Source organism: Mauremys mutica, chromosome 1 (genome assembly GCF_020497125.1).
Source record: "Mauremys mutica isolate MM-2020 ecotype Southern chromosome 1, ASM2049712v1, whole genome shotgun sequence".
Taxonomy (NCBI): Eukaryota; Metazoa; Chordata; order Testudines; family Geoemydidae; genus Mauremys; species Mauremys mutica.
The window spans coordinates 166596256-166622842 of record NC_059072.1 but is presented as its reverse complement, the minus strand read 5'-3'; the positions used below and the strand labels follow the sequence as shown (position 1 = coordinate 166622842).

The following is a 26587-nucleotide window of genomic DNA, read 5'->3' as shown; positions in this document are numbered from 1 at the left end:
CCACTCCAGACAGCCTGACATTTCCTTCGTTCATTGCAGACGTTGGAAGATGCACAGCGAATGAAGCAAGGAATTGCAGGAAGAGAAGGATGGTCTCATGATTGAGTCAGTTTTATTCCTGCCCTCGCCACAGAAGTCCAATTTTATGCTCATCATATCACCTAAACCAAATTTTTCACAGATAGTCACTAACTGTGTGTTCCTCATTTTCTAGTGCCCAGCTTGAGACCCTGGGTCTGAGTATTTGCAACTGAAGTCGATGGGAGCTGTGCAGTGAACGTATTTCAGGGGTGGCCAGACTGTGGCTCAGGAGCCGCATGCGACTCTTTTACAGTTATAGTGCAGCTCTCAGAGCCCTCCGTCCCCCCTTCCCCATTCCCTGCCTACCAGCCTGTTTGGGGGAGCTTCTGCCCACAGGGAGGGAGGTCTTCAGGCTTCAGCCCCACAGGAGGTGCCCCAGTCTGTCCTCCCCCATTAGACCTTATGAGCCCATCTGTGACCCCCAGCAGCTCCATGCTGTCTGTCTCCATATCCCCCATCTCCTGACCTGGCCCGAGAGGTGCTGTGACAAAGGCACTGCAGGCTTCTCTCTTTTCCCTAGCTGGCCAGAGAGTGGCTGCTCTGTTCTAGCACCATAACGCCCTCTGGTGGGCAAAAGGCAGAACTGCAGCAACTTACTGGCAGAAACTATTTTCGGGGGCGAGGAGAAATGAAAATATGCACAGCACATTAAATATGCACATGTGCAGTGGTGCAGCATTCCCCCAGAAGGAACAAACCCTAGTAAGAGTTTGTGACAGAGAGTGTAAGATCAACTGATGACTCTATTCCTAGACAACGCCTCTTTAAACAAAAGCTCACTGTTGTAATGGTTGTTTAGTTTCTACATTTATATGGCAAAGATTTGTAAACCTGTTAATACTTCCTCAATAAATAGTTTTTTAAAAAACAGATTTGCCATCTAATTATATTCAATGCATAAATTTAAAAAAATATTTTTGCCAAATAGCTGGGAACAGTCTCCAGTATTATTTAATCATGCCTGTTTCCCTTTCTATTGAACCAGTTTCTCCTCCCTTGGTTTTCACACCTCAACTGCTAGAACAGGGCCTCATCCACCCTGATTGATCTAACCTCGTTATCTCTAGCTTGCTTCTTGCTTGCTTATATATACCTGCCCCAGGAAATTTCCACCACTTGCATCCGAAGAAGTGGGTATTCACCCACGAAAGCTCATGCTGCAAAACGTCTGTTAGGCTTTGGCTACACTTGCATTTCAAAGCGCTGCCGCGGCAGCGCTGCCGCGGCAGCGCTTTGAAGCGCTAAGTGTAATCAAAGCGCCAGCGCTGGGAGAAAACTCTCCCAGCGCTGTCCGTACTCCACTTCCCTGTGGGGAATAACGGACAGCGCTGGGAGCGCGGCTCCCAGCGCTGGGGCTTTGACTACACTGGCGCTTTATAGCGCCGCAATTTGCAGCGCTGCAGAGGGTGTGTTTTCACACCCTGCTGCAGCGCTGCAAATTTGTAAGTGTAGCCAAGCCCTTAGTCTATAAGGTGCCACAGGATTCTTTGCTGCTTCTACAGAACCAGACTAACACGGCTACCCCTCTGATACCTTTCTATTGATTTCACTATGATTTACAAAACAATGATATTTAAAAAACACTTTACCTGTAAGTCCTAAGGGTTCTACAGTCACTGAATCAGGGCCACTGGGAAGTACTGGCACTTTGATATTCACATCACTTGAAGAACAATAAGAAAAATATAAATGTAATAAAGCAATGCTGGATATTTCAAGTTCATTTTTAGCATCAGTTTCTCCTAACTCATGTGCACACACTGCATAGGTGGTAAGTTTTTTATTTTTAAGGCGCACTCTACTTTCTAGCGCTCCAATCAATAAGTATTAATCTTCTTGAGACAACTCTCTTAATCCCACTTAGCCAAAGCTTTAACATTTTGGTAGTCCTAGGATATTAGATTTTACTTTATAAACCTATTTTTACTTGCACAAAGCCAGTGGGATACATCATTTGTAGCAATCAGAAGTCTATACAAAACACTAGGGGAGCTATCTCATAGATTCCATGGAGTCCTTCCTTAAGCCATGATGGGCTTTTACTGGCTGAGACCCACGCATTCTTGTATTGGGAAGGCAGAGCCATAGATGCTACACAGTGACCTCTCCAGTTCTACTATAGGAATAATCCATACTTGAAGGCTGTCGTGCACCCATTTTCTGTCATTTCAGACCACGGTGATTGAGAAGGAGTGAAGAGCACAATAGGCAATCAATTTAGCAATAACATGCTACTTTTCTAAGGAATTACTGTGACTGAAACCACTCTTGTATTCACACACTACTGTAATAATTTTTGTATAAAATATGCTTTGTGAGGTATCATATGAAAACTAACAACACTGATCATCAACATTCTTGTGTAATGTATGTACCAAATGCATATTTAGAGTTATGAACAAACTGAAATGATGACTAAAATAAATGGAGCAATCTCACACACACACCAAAACAAAACAAAACCAATCACCACCACAGGTGGCAGTAACACTCATCAGTGTCAGCAGACATGCCTAGTACTGATTTCAGGGCACGGAGACTCAACTACCTCTCTCCTAGTTTCTTCAGTTTAAGACTGAAGCATGCGGGCTGGGCAGCATAGGGAAAACTTTTGCTGCTACTGCTTAAGCGGTATGTGTTTCTGCAAATAAAGAGAAGACTTCTATCTCCAGGAATGTCAATCCAGCACCTTTCATCAACTTTGCAACTAACTTGTTCCTTGATCTCTTGTCAACATAAAGCACAGATATAACTTAAATAACGACCATTAAAAAAAATAGTGTGCACACTTATGCATATATTGATTAACATACATACGTTTGGAAAAAGAGATTCTCAGAAGGTGTCAGAAGGCCCTTTTGATATCCTCCCTTGGCATGGTTGATTCTGTTGGCACAGGACAGTTTTCTCGGTTTGTAGCAGAACCATGGCTCACCAGTGTAGAGGTCTGTGAAGTTACAGACAGGCAGATCTCCAGGCAAACACACATTGCATACAGTGGTTTCTGAAGTGCTACCAGACCTGAATAAGCTTTTAAAGTAGACTCTATCTGGCTTTTCTTCCCGTAAGCGCTTCAGGACTTGTATCCCTTCACTAGGGTGGACCAGAGACACAGATACTCTGACCTCCCCTGGCCAAAGTAGAGTGAAAAAGACTTTGTAAAACCCATTCTGATCATCTACAACCCTTCCCATTGCTCCAGCTTTCAGTAGAGGAGAGTGAATTCTCGCCTGTATGTAGTCTCCGCCATACTGTTTTGGTTTGCCTTGAAAATCCTTCATGTGGACACGCACCTCTAACTGATCTCCCACCTTGAAGCGCACATGGGAATTCACAATCACAAAATTGCTGTGGGCAGGATCAGTGCTTCTTATAAATGGGATTTTGCCTACAGGGGGATTTGGCCACTGTATAGCAGCAAACAAGGATTCCTCCTCAGCTTGTTCTCTTTTGGACAAAGTTTGATGTTCATAATTACAGTACAGCTTTCGGGTAGTTTTAGTTGTTGGCGATGAAGACTGCTGGTCACTGGTCTCCTTTATCCAATTTAACGCCGAGACAGTGTTGTGATCCAAGTGCTGCAAAGGAAGAAGACTATTAGAAAATGGGCTATTAACATTACAAGTGACCAATCTTTTGTCAGGGTTTAAAACCATAAAAGCTGTGCTTTGTTTTTGATAGTGTAGGTCGGGGTGGGCAAACTATGGCCCGTGGGCTGGATCCAGCCCCTCAGGGCTTTGGATCCGGCCCACGGGATTGCCCCCCATGGTGCCACGGGCCCAGCACATCTCTCAGAAGCAGCCCCTGCGGGGGGGGCAGAGGGCTCCGCGTGCGTTGCCCTTGCCTCCAAGCACCACCCCACGCAGCTCCCATTGGCTGGGAATGGGGAACCCTGGCCAATGGGACCTTCATGGGAGGTACCTGGAGGCACGGCAAGGGCAGCGCATGCAGAGCCCTCCGTCCCCCCTCCCACAGGGGCCGCGCTTCCCGGAGCGGCGCGGGGCCGGGGCCGGGGCAGGCATGCAGGGAGCCTGCCCTAGCCCCGGTGCGCGCCACAGCCACCCCGGAGCCGCTTTAGGTGAGCGGCACCAGGCTGAAGCTCGAACCCCTCCTGCACTCTGCCCCCCAACTCCCTGCCCTAAGCCCCCTGCCTGCACCTCACACCCGTCCTGCACCCCAACTCCCTGCTCTGAGCCCCCTCCTGCACCCCAACCCCCTGCCCTGAGCCCCCTGCTGCACCCTGTACCCCTGTGCCCCTTGCCTGCACCTCACACCCCTCCTGCACCCCAACTCCCTGCCCTGAGCCTTCTTGTACACTCTGCACCCTTCCTGCACCCCAACCCTCTGCCCTGAGCTCCCTGCACCCAGTGATGAGCTGCCAAAATATTAACAACAGGTTCCCTTCCCTCACCCCATGAGGGGGTCGTGGCTGCCCCCCCCCCGGGACTCCTGCCCCATCCAACCTCCCCCTCTCTCTGTCCCTGACAACCCCTGGAACACCTGCCCCTGACTGCCTCCCACCGCCCCATCCAACCCCTGCTCCTTCCTGACTGCCCCCCCCAGGACCCTTGCCCCCATTCAACCCCCATGTCCCCTGCCCTCTGACCGCCCCACCCCTATCCACCCCCCCACAACCTCCCAAACTCCCTGGCCCTCTTCCAACACCCTCTCCCTGCTCCCTGCCCCCTTACTGTGCTGCCTGGAGCCACTCGGCCGGGACCGGGGCCAGCACCGGCATTGGCGCCCGAGCCGAGCCGAAGCTGCGGGGCCGGGACCAGCACCAGCGCTGTGGGGGCCGGGCCAGGCCAGAGCCGCAGGGCCGGGACCAGCACCAGCGCCGCGGGGGCCAGGCCGGAGCCGCGGGGCCGGAGCTGGGGGTGCTCGGCTGGGGCCAGGCCAGGACAAGCCTAAGGGCGCTTGGCCAGGACCAGGCTGGGGCTGCTCGTCCGGGACCAGGAGCCAGGCCGGAGGGAGCCGCGGGGCCAGAGCCAGGGGCACTCAGCTGGGGCCGGGCTGGGGGCACTCGGCCGGGGGTGCCAGGCCGGAGGGAGCCGCTCAGCCGGGCTGGGTCGGCCACGCCTCCCCTCGCCCAGCACACCATCGTGCCTGCTGCTTGTTTCAGGCTTCCCGCGAACATCTGATTCACGGGAAGCAGAGGAGGGGGAGGAGAAGGGGGGCGGAGCATTATGGGGAGGAGGGGGAAGTGAGCTGGGGCCAGGGCGGAGTGGACAGCTGCCAGAGCTTTTGTTAAATAAAGCCAGGGGTGAAAGTAACTTACAGGACTTACCGGTACTGCCAGAGTCCTGAGGGGGGCATGGCCTCATCCAGAAGAGGCGTGGCCTCTCAAGATTTAAAGGCCCTGGGGAACCAGCTGTGGCTGGGAGACCCAGAGCCTTTAAATCAACCAGGGGCTCCCAGCTGCAGAGGTGGCTGGGAGCCCCCCGGAGCTCAGGGCAAATTAAAGGCCGAGGCTCTGGCCACCAGGGGGAACTCCGAGCTTTGCGGGGCTGGGGCAGGGATTTAAAGGGCCCAGAGCTCCTGCTGCTGAGGGAAGCCCGGAGCCCTTTAAATCCTGGCCCCAGCCCGGCCACCAGAGCTGTGGCCGGGATTCAAAGGGCTCTGGGCTGCCCGCCGTGGCTGGGATTTAAAGGGCTCACCATAGAAGTCGATGCAGTCCAGCACAGCGTACTGGCTCTTGCTGGTACGCCGTACCGGACCAGCTTACTTTCACCTCTGACTGTATGTATGTGTATGTGTATGAATGTGTCACAAACAATGCAGCTGCAGCCTGCCACCAACCAGCAGCGACCCCAGCAACCGGCCAGCAGGTGCCACTGGGCTGGGTCTGCCAAGGAGTAAGTAGCCAAGGCAAAAACCACAGCCAGCCAGCCAGGGAGGGGAAGTCAGGGGGAAGTCATGGAATAGCCTTCATGAAATATACAAGATATTTAGAGAAAGTTTTGGCAATTTCAGCCTCTGCATGCAGGACAAAACAAAAAGAGATCTGAGATTGCATCTGATGTCCTAAGGACATTTCAGGTGTTTAAATCAATATATAAAGAGGATGGATTGGAATGAAAACTACTATTTCTTTCAAAGGAGGCACAATAATTTCCCTGAATATTCAGTTTCCCCCTCCAATCCCTTTGCGGTTTTGTCTATGGGGGCTATTTGCTTTCCTTGTGAATCTTTAGTTGCTTTAGCAAAATTGCTTTGCCCAAAATAAACCCTAATCATCATGACACATCTTTCCACCATGTTCTTCATGGTTTTTGTGTTTTTTTTTTTAATGTTACTGTTTAAGAGAATCTGCAAGCAGTTTGGACATCACAACCATGATCCTGCGCTGGGGAGGGAATGGGATAGATTTGAACTTGGAAATGGTTCCTGATTTTGATTGTGTTTAGGAGATCCCCTCATCCCGGGGGCAGAAAAGAACTGCCCCTGCCATGGTCACACATACCCAACAACAACTGGGAGTGAAACTAACAAGGATGCCAGAAACCACTCCTAACTCTGGGCACTGAACTGCACAGGGAACAGTTGAGTTTAAACTGTTCTTTTGCAGGCAGCAGCAGCAGGCATCTCAGCCAGTGTCCCTACTGCAAGCTAGAGCCTAGAGGAGAACCCCTGCTGGGGCGCGGGGGGGGGGGGCGGAGGAATGCAGAGCCTTGTCGGCAGCCTGGCTGGAGGAGGGGGAGGGAGGAGCTGAGAAACCAATGTGACAGTGAGTTTTCCCCTTCCACCTGCTTTTATTAGCTCTGGATTTAAGCTGTGCAGCCAAATGCTTGTATTTGTTGTGTATATTAGTATTGGAGAGATCCCCTCATCCCGGGAGCAGAAAAGGACTGCCCCTGCCATGATCAAACACACCCTCCCCTCGACTCCCTCCCCTCAGCTACTGTGAGAGAAATTAACAAGGATGCCAGAAACCTAGCCCAGGGGGCTGAACCATCAGGGAACAGCTGAGTTTAAACTATCCTTATGCAGAGAGCAGGCTTCTCTCTCCCTCCCTCAGTCAGTCTCCTTTTCTTACCGGTCCTCTGTACCGGAATAAAGCCCTTATAGAACCGGTTGTCCCGGAACAACTGGTTCTAAAAGGGCTTCTAAATTTAACAACCGGTTCCTGCGAACCGGCATGAATTGGCTCCAGATCACCACTGCCTGCACCCCTGTGCACCCCAACCAGGGCCGTCCTTAGGCATAGGCAACACAGGCAGCTGCCTAGGGCACCTGAAAATCTGGGGCACCACTGGGTCTTAGTGTCCACCCACCCATCTTTCCTATCCTTGTTCTGACCCTTCCTGCAGGCTCTCACAGCTGGCTGCTGCAGCCTGGTGAGTCTTCCTCAGGAGGGGATCTAGTAAGCTAAAAGTGAAAAAGTCTCCAGCCTGCCAGACCTATTAGCACAACACTGAAACTGTTAAAGAGCCATTCAGGGGGTAATGAAGCCATTCAACAGGCATTTGCCAAACCCCGAGGTATCTACTGTCAGTTTCTGAATGTACTGACAAAAACAGTTGTGCATGACTGTAATATTTACTCAGAACATGTCAGTCTACAGGACCTTAGTTTAAAATTTGCTTTAAAAAATATTTCATTAGTGAGTTGGTGAAGATTATAAAAATCACATCTCTAAAAAATCCTTGCATAAGTTTTTAGATGCACAATCATCCTTAGCCTTAAATGCTTGGATCTTCAGACATATTCTATGATTCTAAAAAACAATGTCAGGGTTCGAAGGGACCTCAGGAGGTCATCTAGTCCAACCCCCTGCCCAAAGCAGGCCCAATCCCCAGACAGATTTTTGCCCCCGATCCCTAAGTGGCCCCCTCAAGGATTGAACTCACAACCCAATGCTCAAACCACTGAGCTATCCCTCCCCAACTTAAATAACTCTTTCAAAAGATCACCCTTATCTAAAACACACATTTTAATTACTATAGGGAAAAAAAACGCTTCCAAAGTCTTCCTGTCCATCCCTTTCTCCCTTCACCCCCTCGCCCTCCCACCCCACATTGAAGAGAGCCCTTAAAGGGACAACACCCCTTTGCTTCCAGATAGCTGGAAAAAGAGTTTCCCTTTCTTTACTTCTGACTATCTGATGAACTAGTTTTAAGAGAACCCTCCATCAAATCAGTACCTTAGAAAAATATAAAAGCCTTTGTTATGCCTAAAATCTTTGGAAACATTTTTTAAAGTTGGTGAAATTTCATAAACATGTCTATTGTTATGGAGATCACACAAAGTAAACTAGTGTTTCCTTTTTCTAAAAGCTGCCGTTGGGCATAGGGGCACCAGTTTAATAATGCTGCATAGGGCCCCATAAATCCTAAGGACGGCCCTGACACCAACCTCCTTCCCTGAGCCCTCTGCCGCACCCTGCACCCCAATCCCTGCCCTGAGCCCTCTCCTGCATTCTGCACCCCAACCCCCTTCCCTGAGCCCCCTCATACACCCGCACCTCTCCTCTGCCCCAATCCCTTGCCCTGAGCCCCTTCCTGCACACCGCACCCTCTCCCACACCCCACACTCCCTCCTGCACCCCAACCCCCTGCCCTGCATACAATTTCCCCACCCAGATGTGGCCCTTGGCCCAAAAAGTGTAGGTGGTGATTAAATATTTTAGTTTCACAGGGACACTGAATAAGATTATATTCACCCTAGGATTTATGAGAAACTAGGTGCCTGATTCTCATTTACACAAAGGCTCTGAAAATTAGGTCCAAAGATTTTATGGTTACATTTTGAACATCCATGCAACAGCAAAGGATCAGTAAGGTAATAATTATAAGGCTTCCTTTGCCTAAGAAATAAAGGCTATCTACTGTTTTATTTTAAAACTAAGGCACAACGGGCCAAATTTATCACCAACATGAAGCAAAGGAAGTTGCTTACATTACTCCAGGGACAAAACTGATCCCACACATTTACATGCTTTTTAGACTATCCACTGCCTTTGGCGATCATGCTGTATTTGTCTAGTCATGCCACATTACTTTTCATCATCCTTGTGTAAACATGCATCTCCTTGTTTAAAGTCAAGAAATTACAGAAATTCAAAAAATGATTGAAAGACATGAATGAATGCATGAACTGGTTAATGGTTACACAAGTAGAATACTGAGTGACAACACCCATTCTTCAAGCATTCGTCAGGACAAACTAGGATTTCACATGCTTCTAAAGCTCTAAATCAGTCAACACAATATTGTAGGGGTAAAAGTAGCACAGATCAAGTGTTCCATGAAACTGAAGGAGATTTAGGAAAGTTAGGAAGGTTTAAGTGCTAAGTCAGGCTAACAAAGAGGGAAAACTCTAAGGAAGTTGCTGGAATTTCAGCAAACTGAAAGTATTCCCAAATATAAGTTTTAGGGAAAATATTAAGACACCAGTGAATTCATGGTGGCTTCAACTTGCTAAGTACACCCTTCAGCTTCAGGCCTCAGTTCAAACATGCATCAAGCCAGGGGTTATGGAGACATTTTCCTAGCTAATCGATACACAAAATAGGGAAACTCTTCTTACTTCTCAGTGAAGACTTAATGTGAGATCTCTTTACTTTACTTACTAATTACTAAGGCCTTATCAACTTCACAAAATGTCTGAAGAAGTGGGTTTTTTACCCATGAAAGCTTATGCCCAAATAAATCTGTTAGTCTTTAAGGTGCCACGGGACTCCTCGTTGTTTTTGAGGATACAGACTAACACGGCTACCCCTCTGATACTTTACAAGATATATTACTCTACATTATAAAGTTTTTAAAAAATTACATCTGCAGTATCCAAAAAGAGATGAGATAAAATAGAGAGGTTTTTTTACTAAAACAAAGATTTTTGTTTGATTGCCCTATAATTCACAAGATTCAGTAATATGGTGGATTTCCCAGTAATTCATGAGAATTAGTGAAGTTCTAATGTAACTTAATCCTCTACATGACATGGTAGCACATGACATTATTTTGTATCTTTATTCATTCATTCCCCATATGTCTCCCCACACTATCATTATTTAAATTTTCAACTCTTCCAAGCAGGGACGGTGTCTTTATGCTCCTAGAGGTGCTTAGTGTGCTTCTGGGTGCTAGATATTTTTAAGAATAAGAATGCACAGAATACACTTTAAATGATTAGCAGAAGGTTTTTTTAGTCTCAATGTAGTGCTGGCGGCATGCACTACACAAGTCCTATACCTATCCACACAACAGGCATTATACAGGCATTGCAAGCTTCCTCACACTGCCCCACCAGCATGCCACAGTACTGTCTTGGAGGGTACACTTTTCAAAGTCAGAAGATACCATGCCCTTTCAGTGTCTGGTCTCTGCCATGTCTGCCAGCAAGTGTACCAAGCAGTGCAAAGCGAGTTAGTGTCAGCTGGGATGTCTTTTGTGACGTGGCCACCTTCCACTGACAGTTGGACTGAAATCAGCTGTCACCCACACAACCAAAAAGCCATCAGATAGCAATGGCTTTTGGCTTTCACCAGCCAGAGATGGATTCAGACTGGAAACACAGAGGTGAAATGTTCTATGTCCTATTATCAGTGGTCTGGGAGACAGTCTTAAATATTGAGTGACTTTCTAGATTACCCTCATGGTTAATTTCAGGTGCTAAACTCTCCAAAAACAGGCCAACAATGACAGCACTGTGAAGGCAGCAAGTTGCTTCGCAGTTTCCATGAATAAATGTCCCAAAGCTGCATCTAAAGGCCCTGAGACATACGCCACTTGAAGGAAAGATTAGTTGTCCTCCTGTGGACTCTTTAAGAAAGGGTTGGGGAGGAATTACAGTGTGGGAGAAATCCTCTCATGTACAAATGAAAATCTGTAGTTGACTACTCAGGTAAGCACCCAATACAGGGCTGATGAACAGAAAACTTTGAAAAAGATCCTTTAAAATTTCAGTATGCTTCCAAGCAGATAAAACTTCAGCTCTGTTCGAAAACTCATAACCCTGTTTCAGCTATAATTCTTAGCCTGCCTTAACACATCTGGACATGGGTGGTGAGTTCTGTGGGCCCCTGGTGCCTGGGCACCACGAATATTCCTGGTGCCCAGGCACCACGGGCCCAGCTCAAGCACTGTCTGATGCCAGGTCTCTCCCTCGGCCCCGCCTTCTGCCCCTGAGCGCCCCTCCCCCACTTGCACATCCCCTGGGCTATTTAAAACAGCCCAGGGCCCCCCCAATCACCACTGGCAGCTTCCTGCCTGCTCACTCCACATGGCTACCGGCCCCTCCCTGCAGCCCCTGGGCGGGGTGGGTCTGTGTCCCACCCCAAGTGCCCCTGCAGACAATGGGAAGCTACGGGGGCAGAGCCTGCGGGTAGCAGCACATGGAGACCCCCAGCCCACCCTGCCTAGGAGCCCCAGGTAAGCACTGCACTTCCCCACTCCCTCTCAGAGCCTGCACCCACACCCCTTTCCCACACTCATAGACTTTAAGGTCAGAAGGGACCATTATGATCATCTAGTCTGACCTCCTGCACAAAGTAGGCCACAGAATCTTACCCATCCACTTCTATAACAAACCCCTAACCTATGTCTCAGTTATTGAAGTCTTCAAATTGTGGTTTGAAGACCTCAAGCTGCAGAGAATCCTCCAGCAAGTGACCCATGCCCCATGCTGCAGAGGAAGGCGAAAAACCTCCAGGGCCTCTGCCAATCTGCCCTGGAGGAAAATTCCTTCCCGACCCCAAATATGGCGATCAGTTAAACCCTGAGCATGTGGGCAAGACTCACCCGCCAGCACCCAGGAAAGAATTATCTGCAGTAACACAGATCCCATCCCATCTAACATCCCATCACAGACCACTGGGCATACTTACCTGCTGATAATCAAAGATCAATTGCCAAAATTAGGCTATCCCATCATACCATCCCTTCCATAAACTTATCAAGCTTAGTCTTAAAGCCAGATATGTCTTTTGCCCCCACTACTCCCCTTGGAAGGCTGTTCTAGAACTTCACTCCTCTAATGGTTAGAAACCTTCGTCTAACCTCTAATGGTTAGAAACCACACCACCTCCCACCCTTGAACCCCCTCCCAGAGCTTGCACCACTCACCCCCTCCTGCACCCCCACCCCCTGCTGCAGCTCGGAGCCTGCACCCAGCACCCAAACTCCATCCCAGAGCCTGCACCCCAGAACCCCTCCCACACCCAAACTCCCTCCCAGAGCCTTAGGCACGTGGGTGGCGGAGTTTGGAGGGGCAGGCTCTGGGCACCACCAAAATTTCTACAAACCTGCCACTCCTACATCTGGATGCCTCACTGTTGCAAACCAGCATTCATAACTATAACATTAAAAGCAACAAATTGCAATGGGGAAAAAAAAAGGTACAAATGGTACAGACCAATTCTGAAGAAGTATGGAGAAGAGTAAACACTCTACTCCTACCTTCAAGAGATTTTATCCCCATGAAAATATAGATGACACTATATGGAACTAAGAATGTCCAACCCTATAGCTCAGTCTTCTTATTTTTATAGTATCATATTTATAGTATCATATCCTTTGTACCTTGTGCTTACTCTCTGCCTGCTTAGACAGAGAACAGGTCATTTCTGACCTCACAGCACATGGTTGATGCTATATAAGTAAGATTTTCTAAATGTTGGAGACAATGCTAAAAAGTTAACAACTGATAGAAAAAAAACATTCTAGAGCTGGCTGGCTGTCTTGGATGTTTGGCAACTGATGGCTTGATGTAAAGAACATAATTGCCACACTGGGTCAAACCAATGGTCTTTCTAGCCCAATATCCTGTGTTCTGACAGTGGCCAGTGCCAGATGCTTCAGAACACGGCAATATTGAGTTATCCATCCCCTGTTGTCCAGTCCCAGCTTCTGGAAGTCAGAGGTTTAGGGACACTTGGAGCATGGGGGGGTGCATCCCTGACTATCTGAGCTAACAGCTAATGATAGACCTAGCGTCCATGAACGTATCTAATTTTTTTCCTAACCCAGTTATACCGTTGACCTTCACAACATCACATAAAGACTTGCCTAACTTGTGATGACAGATAAGGCAACTTCCTGGACTAACCTTACTGAATTACATTTAAGTATATTAGGAGTTCATTGTTTGAGGGACTGATCACCTGCTACAACTCTTGTTGAAGTTGGGAGTGATCTCTGCTAAGCTTATTAGCATGAATGTAGGTTCTTTCATTGTTTTAATATGTTTTCACTGTAGTGCTTTTACCTTAAGAATAAATTTGCTTGCTTAGAAATAGCTGTGTGGTAACATAACTGTGGGCAATTACTGCCTCTGAGAAGATGGCAAAGCAGGCCTCCTGAGGAAGTCTGACTTGCTGGGGAATTCACAGTGTAGGCAGGGAACAGTGTAGCCTGGAAAAATCCTGGTCAGGAGGGGGAGAGAGGTGATGGCTGGGGATGATGGAAGCCTGGGAGTGAGTGCTTTTCCTGAAGCAGAAAGGGGGAATATGGGTGCAGTTGCCCTGAACCATGATAGATGTTAAAAACGAGGAGCAGGAAAATAAGTAGAAGCACTGTTTAAGACTCTGCACTGCAATATAATGGACTCAGACAACAAACTTTGTACTTTATTCTCACCCTTTCAATAATTGTTATGTTTAATTATGATTTAAGTTTCACTTTGCACATCCAGGGCAGGGATTTGCACATATCTAAAGTGGCTAGCACATTATTAAGTGTTATATAAAGAAATACCTGCTTCATTACATTAGTCCTATTGGATGATTATTTCCCTACACACAAACAAAACCAAAAAGTCTGCAAAAGAAACTGATGCCAAAGGAGATATGCCCTTATTCTTGAAAAGTAAAACACTTTTGGACAGAATCATATTAATATCTTGGCACAATATTTAACCCAAATGGTACAATGGCCCTGTAGTGAGGCGGTGTGGTGCCCCGCCGCCCCAGAGGGGGAAGAGCCCATCCGGAGGCTGGAGTGGGCGGAGCTTGGGAGCTCTGAGCCCGCCCCTCAGAGAGTCAGGTGGCGACCCGCAACTATAAAGGCCGGCCCTCAGAGTTCAGTAGGAGCCCAGCCGCCGGAGAGAACAGACGTCCCTAGCGGAGCCCACAACTGGGAAACCCCTGCGGCCCAAGGCAGCCGCCCAGACTGGCTGGGCCTGCCCTGCGCCCGCTATCCAGAGGAGCTGCCGGACGTGCCGACTAACCCCTGCCCCAACGAACCCATGCCCCTGGACCCCCCAGAGGCCAACCCCAGCACCCAGGTAGGGCCCAAGGGGGAGTGTGGAAGTAACCCAGGGGCAGCCGACCCCAGTCAGGCTGCAGCACCCCCAGAGCCTATGTCAGTGTGTTGTGGCCAGGATCCCCACTGACTAAGCAGCAAAGAATCCTGTGGCACCTTATAGACTAACAGACGTTTTGCAGCATGAGCTTTCGTGGGTGAATACCCACTTCGTCGGATGCATGTAGTGGAAATTTCCAGGGGCAGGTATATATATGCAAGCAAGAAGCAAGCTAGAGATAACGAGGTTAGTTCAATCAGGGAGGATGAGGCCCTGTTCTAGCAGTTGAGGTGTGAAAACCAAGGGAGGAGAAACTGGTTCTGTAGTTGGCAAGCCATTCACAGTCTTTGTTTAATCCTGAGCTGATGGTGTCAAATTTGCAGCTGAACTGAAGCTCAGCAGTTTCTCTTTGAAGTCTAGTCCTGAAGTTTTTTTGCTGCAGGATGGCCACCTTAAGATCTGCTATTGTGTGGCCAAGGAGGTTGAAGTGTTCTCCTACAGGTTTTTGTATATTGCCATTCCTAATATCTGATTTGTGTCCATTTATCCTTTTCCGTAGAGACTGTCCAGTTTGGCCGATGTACATAGCAGAGGGGCATTGCTGGCATATGATGGCGTATATTACATTGGTGGACGTGCAGGTGAATGAACCGGTGATGGCGTGGCTGATCTGGTTAGGTCCTGTGATGGTGTCGCTGGTGTAGATATGTGGGCAGAGTTGGCATCGAGGTTTGTTGCATGGATTGGTTCCTGAGCTAGAGTTACTATGGTGCGGTGTGCAGTTACTGGTGAGAATATGCTTCAGGTTGGCAGGTTGTCTGTGGGCGAGGACTGGCCTGCCACCCAAGGTCTGTGAAAGTGTGGGATCATTGTCCAGGATGGGTTGTAGATCCCTGATGATGCGTTGGAGGGGTTTTAGCTGGGGACTGTATGTGATGGCCAGTGGAGTCCTGTTGGTTTCTTTCTTGGGTTTGTCTTGCAGTAGGAGGCTTTTGGGTACACGTCTGGCTCTGTTGATCTGTTTCCTTATTTCCTCATGCGGGTACTGTAGTTTTGAGAATGCTTGGTGGAGATTTTGTAGGTGTTGGTCTCTGCTCTAACCCCGCAGACAGAGACCAACAGGATTAAACAAAGACTGTGAATGGCTTGCCAACTACAGAACCAGTTTCTCCTCCCTTGGTTTTCACACCTCAACTGCTAGAACAGGGCCTCATCCTCCCTGATTGAACTAATCTCGTTATCTCCAGCCTGCTTCTTGCTTGCATATATATACCTGCCCCTGGAAATTTCCACTACATGCATCCGACGAAGTAGGTATTCACCCACGGAAGCTCATGCTGCAAAATGTCTGTTAGTCTATAAGGTGCCACAGGATTCTTTGCTGCTTTTACAGATCCAGACTAACACGGCCACCCCTCTGATACTTGACACTGACTAAGCAGTGGATCTTCGGCCGCTGCTAGGGCCCCGGGCTGGGACGCAGTGGAGTGGGAGGGCCTGCGTCCCCCCTGCCACCCAGGAGTTGAATGGCAGACTCCCCCTCTCCCTGGCCTGAGGAGGCTGGAGCCTGTTATTACTGCTCATCCCTGCCTGAGAGCCTGAGCTCCTGACTCAGTGTTTGTGCCCTGCCCTGACCTAGGGCCTGGGCTTATCTCTGTTGTTACTGCGTGCCCGGCCTGAGGGCCTGAGCCCGAGTCAGCGTTTGTTGCCCCGCCCAGACCTAGGGCCGGGGCTTAATACTGTCGTACTACTATTGCTCAGCCCTGACTGAGAGCCAGAACCCAGATTTAGCATTGTTGCCCCGCCCTGAACCAGGCCCGGGCTGACTGGATTTCCCTGCTGCCCGGAGAGGGGAGAGTCCCGGCAAACTCTTGTACAGGCCCCAACAGGAGGGTAAAGATTCTGGCTTTGATTCTCCAGATCACTGGAAGCAGTTAGGCTAAGTACACATTTATCTCCAAATGGGCAAGACAAAACTCTGTTTTAATATCTCTCTCCATGAAATAGAAACCTGATTCCACACCAAACATTCTGCTTATAGGGCTGAGGAAGTTATTTTGGATTTTTCAAAGGGATTTCAGCTCTGAATCAATGGAATGACAGCACAACTCCTGAGGCTTAGGCATGACCACATTGCATAGTGTCATTTTAGCATCCCTGGAGAGAAATCCCAACTAGAAACACTATGACCTGATCTACACATGGGGCTTTCAGCAGTGCCTATGCTCTTGCTTATCTGTCAAGGTGGCTGTGTGACTACTCTGGTGGCATTTCTATTGTAACAAAGAAGAGCTGCAGCACACAAGCACCATCTGTACAGCCATTTGAGCCTCCTGTATGCCAACAATACTAAAGAAGGTATTTGTTAAGTTTTGCAGATACATACTGGCATTAGTCAGCCTGTGGTAAATCAGTACACTATGCATTAAAGCTGAGACTACTGCACACAGAAGAAAGGCATGTTGTCCTTGTTCACCAAGGACCACCATAAGCCTCTAGTATGCAGTGTCCTGGATGCCTTACCTCACAGGTTTTAAGTCACTACTTTTAGACTTCAGGTTTGTTAGACACTTCTTTCAGAGAAACTCCAGTCTGACTCAAGAGTAGATCAGTATCCCAGAGAAAATTTTCCTCCTCTGCTGCATGAGCTCTTCAAAGGCAGGTATCCTGAACTGACCACACTGACTCAAATGCTTATATATTCCTCTCCTCACCACACCACAAAGTAGAAGCATTAGATGTCCCTAAAACACCAATTATCTGAGTGGGGATAGCCATTATCCTTCCCTGGCATTTGTACTAGCTATGAAAAAGGAATGTTAATGTTATCTTGTTGTTTTCAGCTCTGTCTCACTCCACATACCAATGAATCAGGTTTACCAGAAGGAATCAGTCATCTCTCATCTTCTGCAGGAGAATTCTGGGGCCCCCCGCACCCGACACCCCATTCGCCACAAAATCTTTTTCAACAAGCTTAGGAAGGTTTGTTATTAATTTATATATAGTGCCCAGGTGGACTTGATTTAATAGAGAACGTATTGCAGAATTCCTGCGTCAAAACTTTCACAATCTAATTCATACAGATACAATACGTGGTCCAACAGATCAAGTGACGGAGAAGCACAGATGGTCATTGAGGAAAGCAATATACAACAGGAAGACATTACAAAAAGTGTTCTCATAGACACACAGGAAATTGGGAGATGGGTGCCTCACTATGTGTAAATCCCAAGGACATTCCTAGCCAAACCTGAAGTGGCTCTGTTGGTCCAAGTACAATTTGATATGTAAATATTTGTTTGCCTGCTATAAACAAGTCACCACTGTTAAGATAATTCTTTTATTGTTATCTTCAAGAACCGCATCACATCTGTTACTATAATGCAGCACTCAACCATGGACCTTGATATGGGAGCAGCTCACCCTTAAGAAACAAATAGTCTATCAAACACCTGATGGGCAGCTCGAGGACTTAACTGAAGCTAAAAAGCTAGCTGAAAGAGTTCAAAGAGAAGTGACATTTCTTAGCATGAGACTATTAAACAGTAAGTGGCTTGCATCTGCATCCACATTTCAAACAGTAATCAATGGGAAAGGAGACTTCCAGAATCTGATTCTCAAAAAGCTCCCTCAAACCAGATTGTTTCGGAAAGCGTTATTCATTTGAAGAATATCAACTTATAAACCTGTACTAAACTGACTGGGAAGTTATGCCCCCCAAAAAGAAACAATGCAGCAGCACATGCATTTAGAGAAGTCAAGGACAATAAAAGAATCAGAACCGTTTGAATGTGATATTGGAGTGATTTAAGGCTATGGCTATACTTGCACTTCAAAGCGCTACCGCGGCAGCGCTTTGAAGCGCTAAGTGTAGTCAAAGCGCCAGCGCTGGGAGAGAGCTCTCCCAGCGCTGTCCGTACTCCACCTCCCTGTGGGGAATAACGTACAGCGCTGGGAGCCGCGCTCCCAGCGCTGGGGCTTTGACCACACTGGCGCTTTGCAACGCCGCAATTTGCAGCGCTGGAGAGGGTGTGTTTTCACACCCTGCTGCAGAGCTGCAAATTTGCAAGTGTAGCCATGGCCTAATAGCAACATAAAACTTGGTTGGGGAATGTGGGATTTATACAATATGATTTATATATGAGAACATACCTCCCCCCAAAATATATTTGTGAATTTGACTCCCTAAAAATAAGAGTCAGAGCATCTATTTCTAGAACAAATAATGAAAAATTAAATGTGTTCAGAGACAAGAATACCCCAATATCCTACTGTAAATGAAAAATCGGTAAGAGACCGCAACAGGAAACAAAAAGAAGAAACAAAGAAGGATCACCACTTTTCACTAAGAGCAAATGCCACAGGAAGGGTACTTTACACTCCCAAGACAGTCTGCCTAACCCACTAAGTTGTAAAAATCAGTGGTGATGTCAAATTTCTATTTGGTAGGTAACCAAACTAGTTGTGAAGAACAGCAAAGGAAATCTATGGTGTCCTACTCAATGTCAGATTGGGTACTAAGTGTCCAGTTAAAGATAATATTTGAATTAGATGTTGTGACGTTGCACTCTATATGATTTTATGAAAGTATGCTGATGAGTGTGAACATAATGTAACTAAAATATGCTTCATGGAAAAAGGTCTCTTGTAAGGTATCATTACAAAGCTTATAATCTACTGAGTGTGGTCATCCTATTTGTATAAATGTATCACTCTTGTATCTGAAACTAGAAATATAACTCTGAGGGCCTATTGTAATTATGCAAAGTGTGGGCCATTAATGGTGGTTTGGAATCTTCATGGCTCCCATCAACCAGGACAATTGACTGTAAATGGCTCTGTTTTACTTGTAAGTCTTCCTGTATATGTGTGTGCTGACAAGTGGGTAATGAAGTCTTGCAGTGACATGTGATCATGTCACCTGAACTGGAATCCATCTTTAACCTGGTGCTTTTCCATTGAGAAGGAGGGGTGGGAACCCAGAGGAACAAAGGATCCCCGCATTATGCAAAAGATATACAAGTGGGTGGAACAGAACAAAGGGACAGACATCATGAGAAAACCCCTAGCTACCACCTGAGCTGGAACAAGGGCTGTACCAGGGGAAAGGACTGTACCCAGACTAGGAAGGCATCCAATCTGTGAAAGAAACTTATTGAAAACATCTGAGGGTGAAATTTTATCTGTATTCAGTTTTATTACTGTATTAGGCTTAGATTTGCATGTTTAATTTTATGTTACTTGATAATTCACTTTGTTCTGTCTGTAACTACTTGGAACCACTTAAATCCTACTTTCTGTATTTAACAAAGTATCAGAGGGGTAGCCGTGTTAGTCTGGTTCTGTAGAAGCAGCAAAGAATCCTGTGGCACCTTATAGACTAACAGACGTTTTGCAGCATGAGCTTTCGTGGGTGAATACCCACTTCTTCAGATGCAAGTCATTGCATTGCATCTGAGGAAGTGGGTATTCACCCACGAAAGCTCATGCTGCAAAACGTCTGTTAGTCTATAAGGTGCCACAGGATTCTTTGCTGTATTTAACAAAATCACTTTTTACTTATTAATTTACCCAGAGTATGTATTAATACCTGGGGGGGAGCAAACAGCTGTGCATCTCTCTCTATCAGTGCTATAGAGGGCGAACAATTTATGAGTTTACCATATATAAGCTTTATACAGGGTAAAATGGATTTATTTGGGGTTTGGACCCCAGTGGGAGTTGGGCATCTGAGTGTTAAAGACAGGAACATGACTTAAGTGGCTTTCAGTTAAGTCTGCAGCTTTGGGGCATGTGGTTCAGACCCTGGGTCTGTGTTGGAGCAGACTGGCATGTCTGGCTCAACAAGACAGGGTGCTGGAGTCCCAAGCTGACAGGGAAAGCAGGAGCAGAAGTAATCTTGGCACATCAGCTGGCAGTTCCCAAGGGGGTTTCTGGGATCCAACCCGTCACAGATGTATTCAGCATTTAGAAACACCTGTTAGTATATCTCCCCAACAAGATTTGACTTCAGCACAATCAACCGAAACAGTGTTAATTTCTAAGAACCCTTCTTAAAGGTGTGTCACTGCCCACTATATGCAGTGCTCAGTAGAGCACAACAGAATGCAAGCCGAAAGGCTCGTTTTTTATTTTTGCAGCTGTTTTTGGGGAAGTTGCCAAATGCAATCATCCAAATATCTATGAAAACAGGAAGACATCTGCCTTGTTCAGAGTCAAGATTAGGCTGCACAGTATCTAATTATGAAAGGCAGTGTAGCCTCCCTGGCCAGAAACTTTAAATAGGTCTACTCAATGAGACCTCTAATATGTGCTGACTTTCAAAGCTGGAATACTTCAAAAACTTTTTATGATGCTGTTTTTATTCCCCATATGTAACAAAATGTCTCTCAAAATTCGACGCTCAAAAGCATCCACCAAGCTGGCAAGCAACAAAATGTTTGCAACACAAAAGTTCTAATGTAAAACAAAATGAACATATAACTTCAGAAATATAGCAAACATTTATTGCAAAATGCTGTTCAGTATATGTTTCCTTAGAAGAGTACTATATATTCAGCAGATCTGAAAAAAAGTTGAACAAGCATTTCCAATTATACCAGACTAACAGTTATTTAATATAAAAATTTCATTTTTCTTCAGCGCCAGAAGCCTAAATTTCAATTTGCTGGAAGATTAATACTTTCTATCCCTAACTCTCACACACACACAAACCCCTTTGTTATAGCAGTTCTACTCAGTGAAATTAATGTATCTGAATAGCTGTGTATGGAACAATGGAGGATGGGCAAAAGAGGTGATGAGATGGACTGAACTTGCTGGAGGTAACTGATAAACATTACTGTGAAGCAATTCTGGATGAAAGGAGATTGGTCTACTCTTCTGTTTACATCGTAATCACTGTCCCATTGGTCTTTCTATTGACCTCTAAGAGCTACACATTAAACAAGAACAACGCAAAACACACAGACTTTCACTGATAATATGATTTTAGTATGAGTTACACAAGGACCTTTTTGGGCATCAGTCACACACACACACAAAAAAAAAAAAAAAGGTGGACAACACTCTGATAAGAAAGCGTTAGCACACGTAGAGCCAGAGAAAATGTACGTACAAGACCTAGACATAACACATGAAGAAAGAGCAGTGCAACAGGAAGTGAAGACATTATCTTTTAGTGGGGACCAATTGCCTAGAAGGTCAAAGCAGAAGTGCTGATACTACAAGAAGAGCTTAGTGGCAAAGTGATAAACAGTAAGAGCTGGCAGATAGGAAAGCACCACAGCAGGAAATTGATACATAAAAGTAATTCAGCTAGTATTGTAAACTAAATGAAATAATGTTAATTAAACCAGTTATTTAAAGTGTTAGAGGTTAATGTGGTTTGAAAGTATAATTTGCCTCTTTTATTTAGTCCAAACACAGTTTGGGAGGGGGGGGGAGGAGGGGAAGAGATATTGTATATCAACTACTGTTAAGCCATAGTCACAAGCATAATATTACTCCTCAGGGAATTATGCGCCAAAAAATTAAAAATTCTGTGCATAATGTTTTAAAATTCTACAAATTTTATTTGTCAATAAATAAATGTGGCTCCAGCATGGCAGTGAGGAGCACAGGCCACTGGCTGCACGGAGGTGGGAGATCACCTTGAACCCCCCACCTCCCCGGTACAGAGACTCAACAGTGAAGCTGCACCCAAACCAGACAGTGCAAGGGCCGGGTCTCATCCAGAAACACCCCAGGATCCTGACCCTCTATGCCAGGCGCACCAGGTGTTGGTGGGCAGGCTCAGCCCAGCAGGATCCAAGCATGGAGGGGCTTAGTGTGGGGAGAGAGGTTTCTCTGTGGGGCAATCTGGATGCAGGCAACTCAATGGGAGATCTGGATGTACAGGGACTCAATGGGGGGGTTTGGGTGCAGGGGCAATGGGACTCTGCAGGGGATCCAGGTGAAGGTGGCTGGGTTCAGCAGGGGGGGGTCTGGGTGTGGAGAGATGGGATTCAGCAGGGAGGTTGGGTGCTGGGGGCTCAGTAGGGGAGGTCTGGGTGCTGAGTGAGTGGGCTTGATGGGGTGGGGAGTCCAGGTGCAGTTGGTTGGGGCTCAGTGGGGTAGGGGTCTGGATGTGGGGGGGCTGATCGGGGGGTCCAGATGTAGGAGGATAGTGCTAGTGAGGATGAGGGTTTGATGCGCCTGCTTAATGGGGGAACCCCAGCTGCTGCCGAGGGGACACCACATGCCGGGCTCCTGCTTCTACCCACGATTCCCCTATCCCCCTTTTCTTACCCATCTCATCCCCCTCCCTTCACTCCCACATTCCCCTCCCCCGTTTTCCTCCCCTACCTTCCCCACTGCCTCTTCCCCCCCAACCCCCTTACTTCATTTCCCCCAACCCTCCCTACCCAGCCCCACAGCTAGCACTCACTGTTGCACAGAAAACAGGAAAGCTCCCAGCACACAAAAGAGGATCACAACTGGCACTAGAGCACAGGAGGCGGCATTCAGCTGCAAAGCCAGTGGAGCAGAGATGTGGCTCGCCTCTGTTTCAGGGGGGCAATCCCCCCACCCAAAAAAACTGCACACATGGTCATGCCCCATCCCCCACAAAGCTTCCATTTGCTTCCCTGCTGTTTTCTGCAGGGAAGCACAGAAAGCAGGAGAAGGGGCGTTTTCCCACAGAATTCCCATGAGTAGCATAAGCTAAACAGAAAGACGGTTACTCAACCTCTTCCACCGTTAAAGAAAACTGCTTGACTCACCTCTAACTGACGGAAGTTGTAGCCCAACAGCAGAAAAGCCAACACTGTCAGGATCATGCAGAAAACCTGTAGTCTACAGAAACTGGGCCACATTGTCCACTCATGTCTTTCTCAACCATGTTAGATACTGTCAATGATTTCCATATCCCACAGGCACCAATGTCATCGTGTTTCAGTATTACATAGGAGATTCAGTTGACTTCTGCTTCATTAGTCTCTTCCTGTGAATGCATTTACAAGGATTTTAGTAAGTCCCTAGATGTATTCAAGAGAGTTGGGTTTAACATTGAATTAGGAATGCCTAAACCAGGAGTCGGCAACCTTTCAGAAGTGGTGTGCCAAGTCTTCATTTATTCACTTCAATTTAAGGTTTCCCATGCCAGTCATATATTTTAACGTTTTTAGAAGGTCTCTTTCTATAAGTCTATAATATATAACTAAATTATTGTTGTATGTAAAGTAAATAAGTTTTTTTAAATGTTTAAGAAGCTTCATTTAAATTAAATTAAAATGCAGAACCCCCCGGACCGGTGGCCAGGACCCGGGCAGTGTGAGTGTCATTGAAAATCAGCTTGCGTGTCGCCTTCGGCACATGTGCCATAGGTTGCCTACCCCTGGCCTAAACGTTGAGCAAAGGAGAAAGGGAAAAATAGACTAGATAATATATTTTTATGACACTATTATTTTACCTAGACAGTACTCACAGTTATGTCACTACGTTACTCCCTTCAGTGTTTAGACTCACCACCTTACCATAAAATCAAATTTGGCCACCTATACTTAATAGCATTACCCATGGAAGAGAATTGCATAATCTCTTGCCTGTAACTTTAAGTAAAATTACAGCACCTGCTTTCTGCACTCTGACATGCTTTCAGTGCAGTAGCAGAAAGCAATTTAAATGGACATGAGCAAACAAGGCTCCAAGCTACATCCCACAGTTTGCTTACAAGTAAATACGGTGCAACATTCCTGAAGGATGCTTTCTATATATTTTCTAAACAAAAAACAAAGAGACACTTGAGTGCTTTGATCCTGAAATCTTTTTTAAACTACAAAGGTATAATACACATACATGTATAATTTAAATGGTATATATAGCAGGCACACACAAATGATAGTCATACAATAAATTGACAAGGGATTTATGATTCAATATGTTTATCATGCACCTTTGACTGTATTCTTCCATCCCAACCACCTGAGAAACTTCAAAGGACCGCTTAAAAAAAAATAAGTAGTATCTTCGAGAAATGTCCCCCCAACAAATTCCTACTAGATTCCCCCCCCCCGAAGTTGTTGCCATTTGAGCCCCAGTACAGTTAACGTTCAACCCTGGGCCAATGATGGCTTTTCTATACATAAATACATGTATAAGGTCCCATACCTTTCGCCATTGGAGGGATAGAAACAAATGTATTATTATACCACGGAAAAGAGGATATTTCCAACATTCTGATGGATGAAAAAGTACCACTTCCAGTCACTGAAGGGACCAAGTTTTGGTTGCAGCCTTTTGCAATGAGCATTTATTCAGGGAAGTATGACAGCTTTCACAAATATGACTCAGCTAGTGTCTAATCCCATTTTACATGGACAAGATCCATATGTGCTGTGGGTGTGAACTGGAAGAAGCAGCCACTGCTGCTACCCATTTAATTAGGGCTTCAAGATTTATCTTCTGTTCTATCTCACTCATCGTTCCCAGAGCAAGCATATACATTCGTTGCTATAAGGATACACAGACAAATTTGCATATATTTTGTGTGCTGGCAGGTTTCCTCATTTGCACACAGAATAAAACCCTGCAAGAGGCTGCAAGTAAATCTCAACATCTGCAGTAGCTGGAAGCACCTTGCAAGGGAAACTGGGGTGAAACTGACAGGCACCCAAGTGCACCTGCTAAAACACATAGGTTTATAAATGGCAAGTCTGAGCTATGCTCCAGAAGTGGTACAGACCCAGAAAGACCCTAGACACACAACCTCCAAGCCCTCAAACCCCACTCACTCCAGCACCCTGCTACTCCCCTGGTACCTCATCATGCATCCTACCAGCTCACTGTCACCCCCCACACCTCTCCTATCCCGCCCTCCCAGTACAGCTCTAGTCTCCCCAATACCAGCCAGTCTCCCCCATGACGGCCCGCCAGTCCCAACACCAGGCCCCCTGAACCCCACTGCCCAGTCCCGCTAAGCCACCCCCCCGCAAGACCTCTACCCCCGCCAGCACGCACGGCGGTAACATGGGCCCTTCCTAGAGCCTCCGCCGCAAAGCGAGGCTGCGCTGGACCCCGGCCCCGCTCACTCACCGGTCCCAGCCAGCGCCTTCCCCTGCCCGCACCCCACTGCCCGCGCCCAGCTCTTGCGCGGCGGAAAAAACATTGGCTGGGGCCGGGCGGAGGCGGGAACTGGGCGGGACTGATTCTGGGAAGGAGACAGCCGCGGAGAGCGCGTCAGCATCCCCTGAACCCGCCTATCCCCCCTCCCCCGTTACTCTGCACCACACAGCCCCCCCCCCCCTGCACCTTGTGCAGAGCCCGGCGCGCCCCCATTGCACAGCAGCCCCCGGGCCCACCAGGGTGAGCGCCCTCGCGCAGCGCTCCGCCTCCGCCCGCCGCGCCGACACAGCTCCTGCGCCTTGCACGGGCCTGGCAACAGCGGTTTCCCACTTGCATCCGCGCGCTGCCGCTGGGCTCGTACTGGCTGCCCCCAGCCGCTGCACGGTCTCCGCGGCATCTTCCCCCCTCCGCGTCGTGCATCTGTCCCCAGCCGCTGGCGTTGTGCAGGGGACAGCTCCGTTCCGCTACACTGCCTTCTTCATAGCCCCTGGCGCCTAGTCCTGGCTCCAGCTGCCCTTCCTTGCAGGGTTCTCCAGCAGCCACGAAAAGCGCTTTTCAGGGGCCCTGGAAAGCTGTTTCTGTCACAAGAGCGTAGGCTGGCTCAGAGATCAAGCACTGACATCTCCCGCTACGTGCAGCCCTGTAGGCCTTTAGGATTTCTTTAAATCTCAACCAGGAATGAAAACAAGCCCATTTCTGAACCCTGCAGGGCTGCTTCATGTATTTCTTTCCCATATGTTTCTGTGCTGCGAATTCAATTACAATGAAATACGCACATGCAACAGAAACTGCATATTCCTCTGACGTTTAGCTAACATAAATCCACACTTGTAGTTCCAAATTCGCAAAGTGACCTAGAGGGAGGGGAGGGGCTGTAACTAAGGCAGGAAGATTTGGTAAATGGGAATTCCTACATTCTAGAATAAAAAATAAAATAACACAGGTACATAACAGGAGAGGAATTAAATTAAACAGCTAAAACCACCCTCTTAAGGCAAAAACAACAGAGTCTCCAGTGGCACCTTAAAGACTAACAGATTTATTTGGACATAAGCTTTCGTGGGAAAAAAAACCTCACTTCTTCAGGTTTTTTACCCACGAAAGCTTATGCCCAAATAAATCTGTTAGTCTTTAAGGTGCCACCGGACTCCTTGTTGTTTCT

At 47.3% G+C, this 26587-nt stretch overlaps 1 protein-coding gene across 4 annotated transcripts in view; it reads right to left on the bottom strand.

The window, feature by feature from the left end:
• NXPE3 (neurexophilin and PC-esterase domain family member 3) overlaps positions 1 to 25707 on the bottom strand; it is a 71098-nt gene extending 45391 nt beyond the window's left edge. For 2 of the 4 annotated variants that reach the window (XM_045001813.1, XM_045001810.1), the window contains exons 1-4: positions 25396 to 25513; positions 23085 to 23305; positions 2899 to 3659; positions 1671 to 1744 (exon numbers count right to left, since the gene is read on the bottom strand). In XM_045001813.1, the coding sequence (XP_044857748.1) occupies positions 1671 to 1744; positions 2899 to 3659; positions 23085 to 23177 (928 nt within the window). In that variant the 5' untranslated portion in view covers positions 23178 to 23305; positions 25396 to 25513. Of the gene's footprint in view, positions 1 to 1670; positions 1745 to 2898; positions 3660 to 23084; positions 23306 to 25320; positions 25347 to 25395; positions 25514 to 25661 lie in introns of those variants that run through there. The other 2 variants (XM_045001811.1, XM_045001812.1) reach the window with 2 other exon arrangements.
• Between the last annotated feature and the right edge of the window lie 880 nt (positions 25708 to 26587).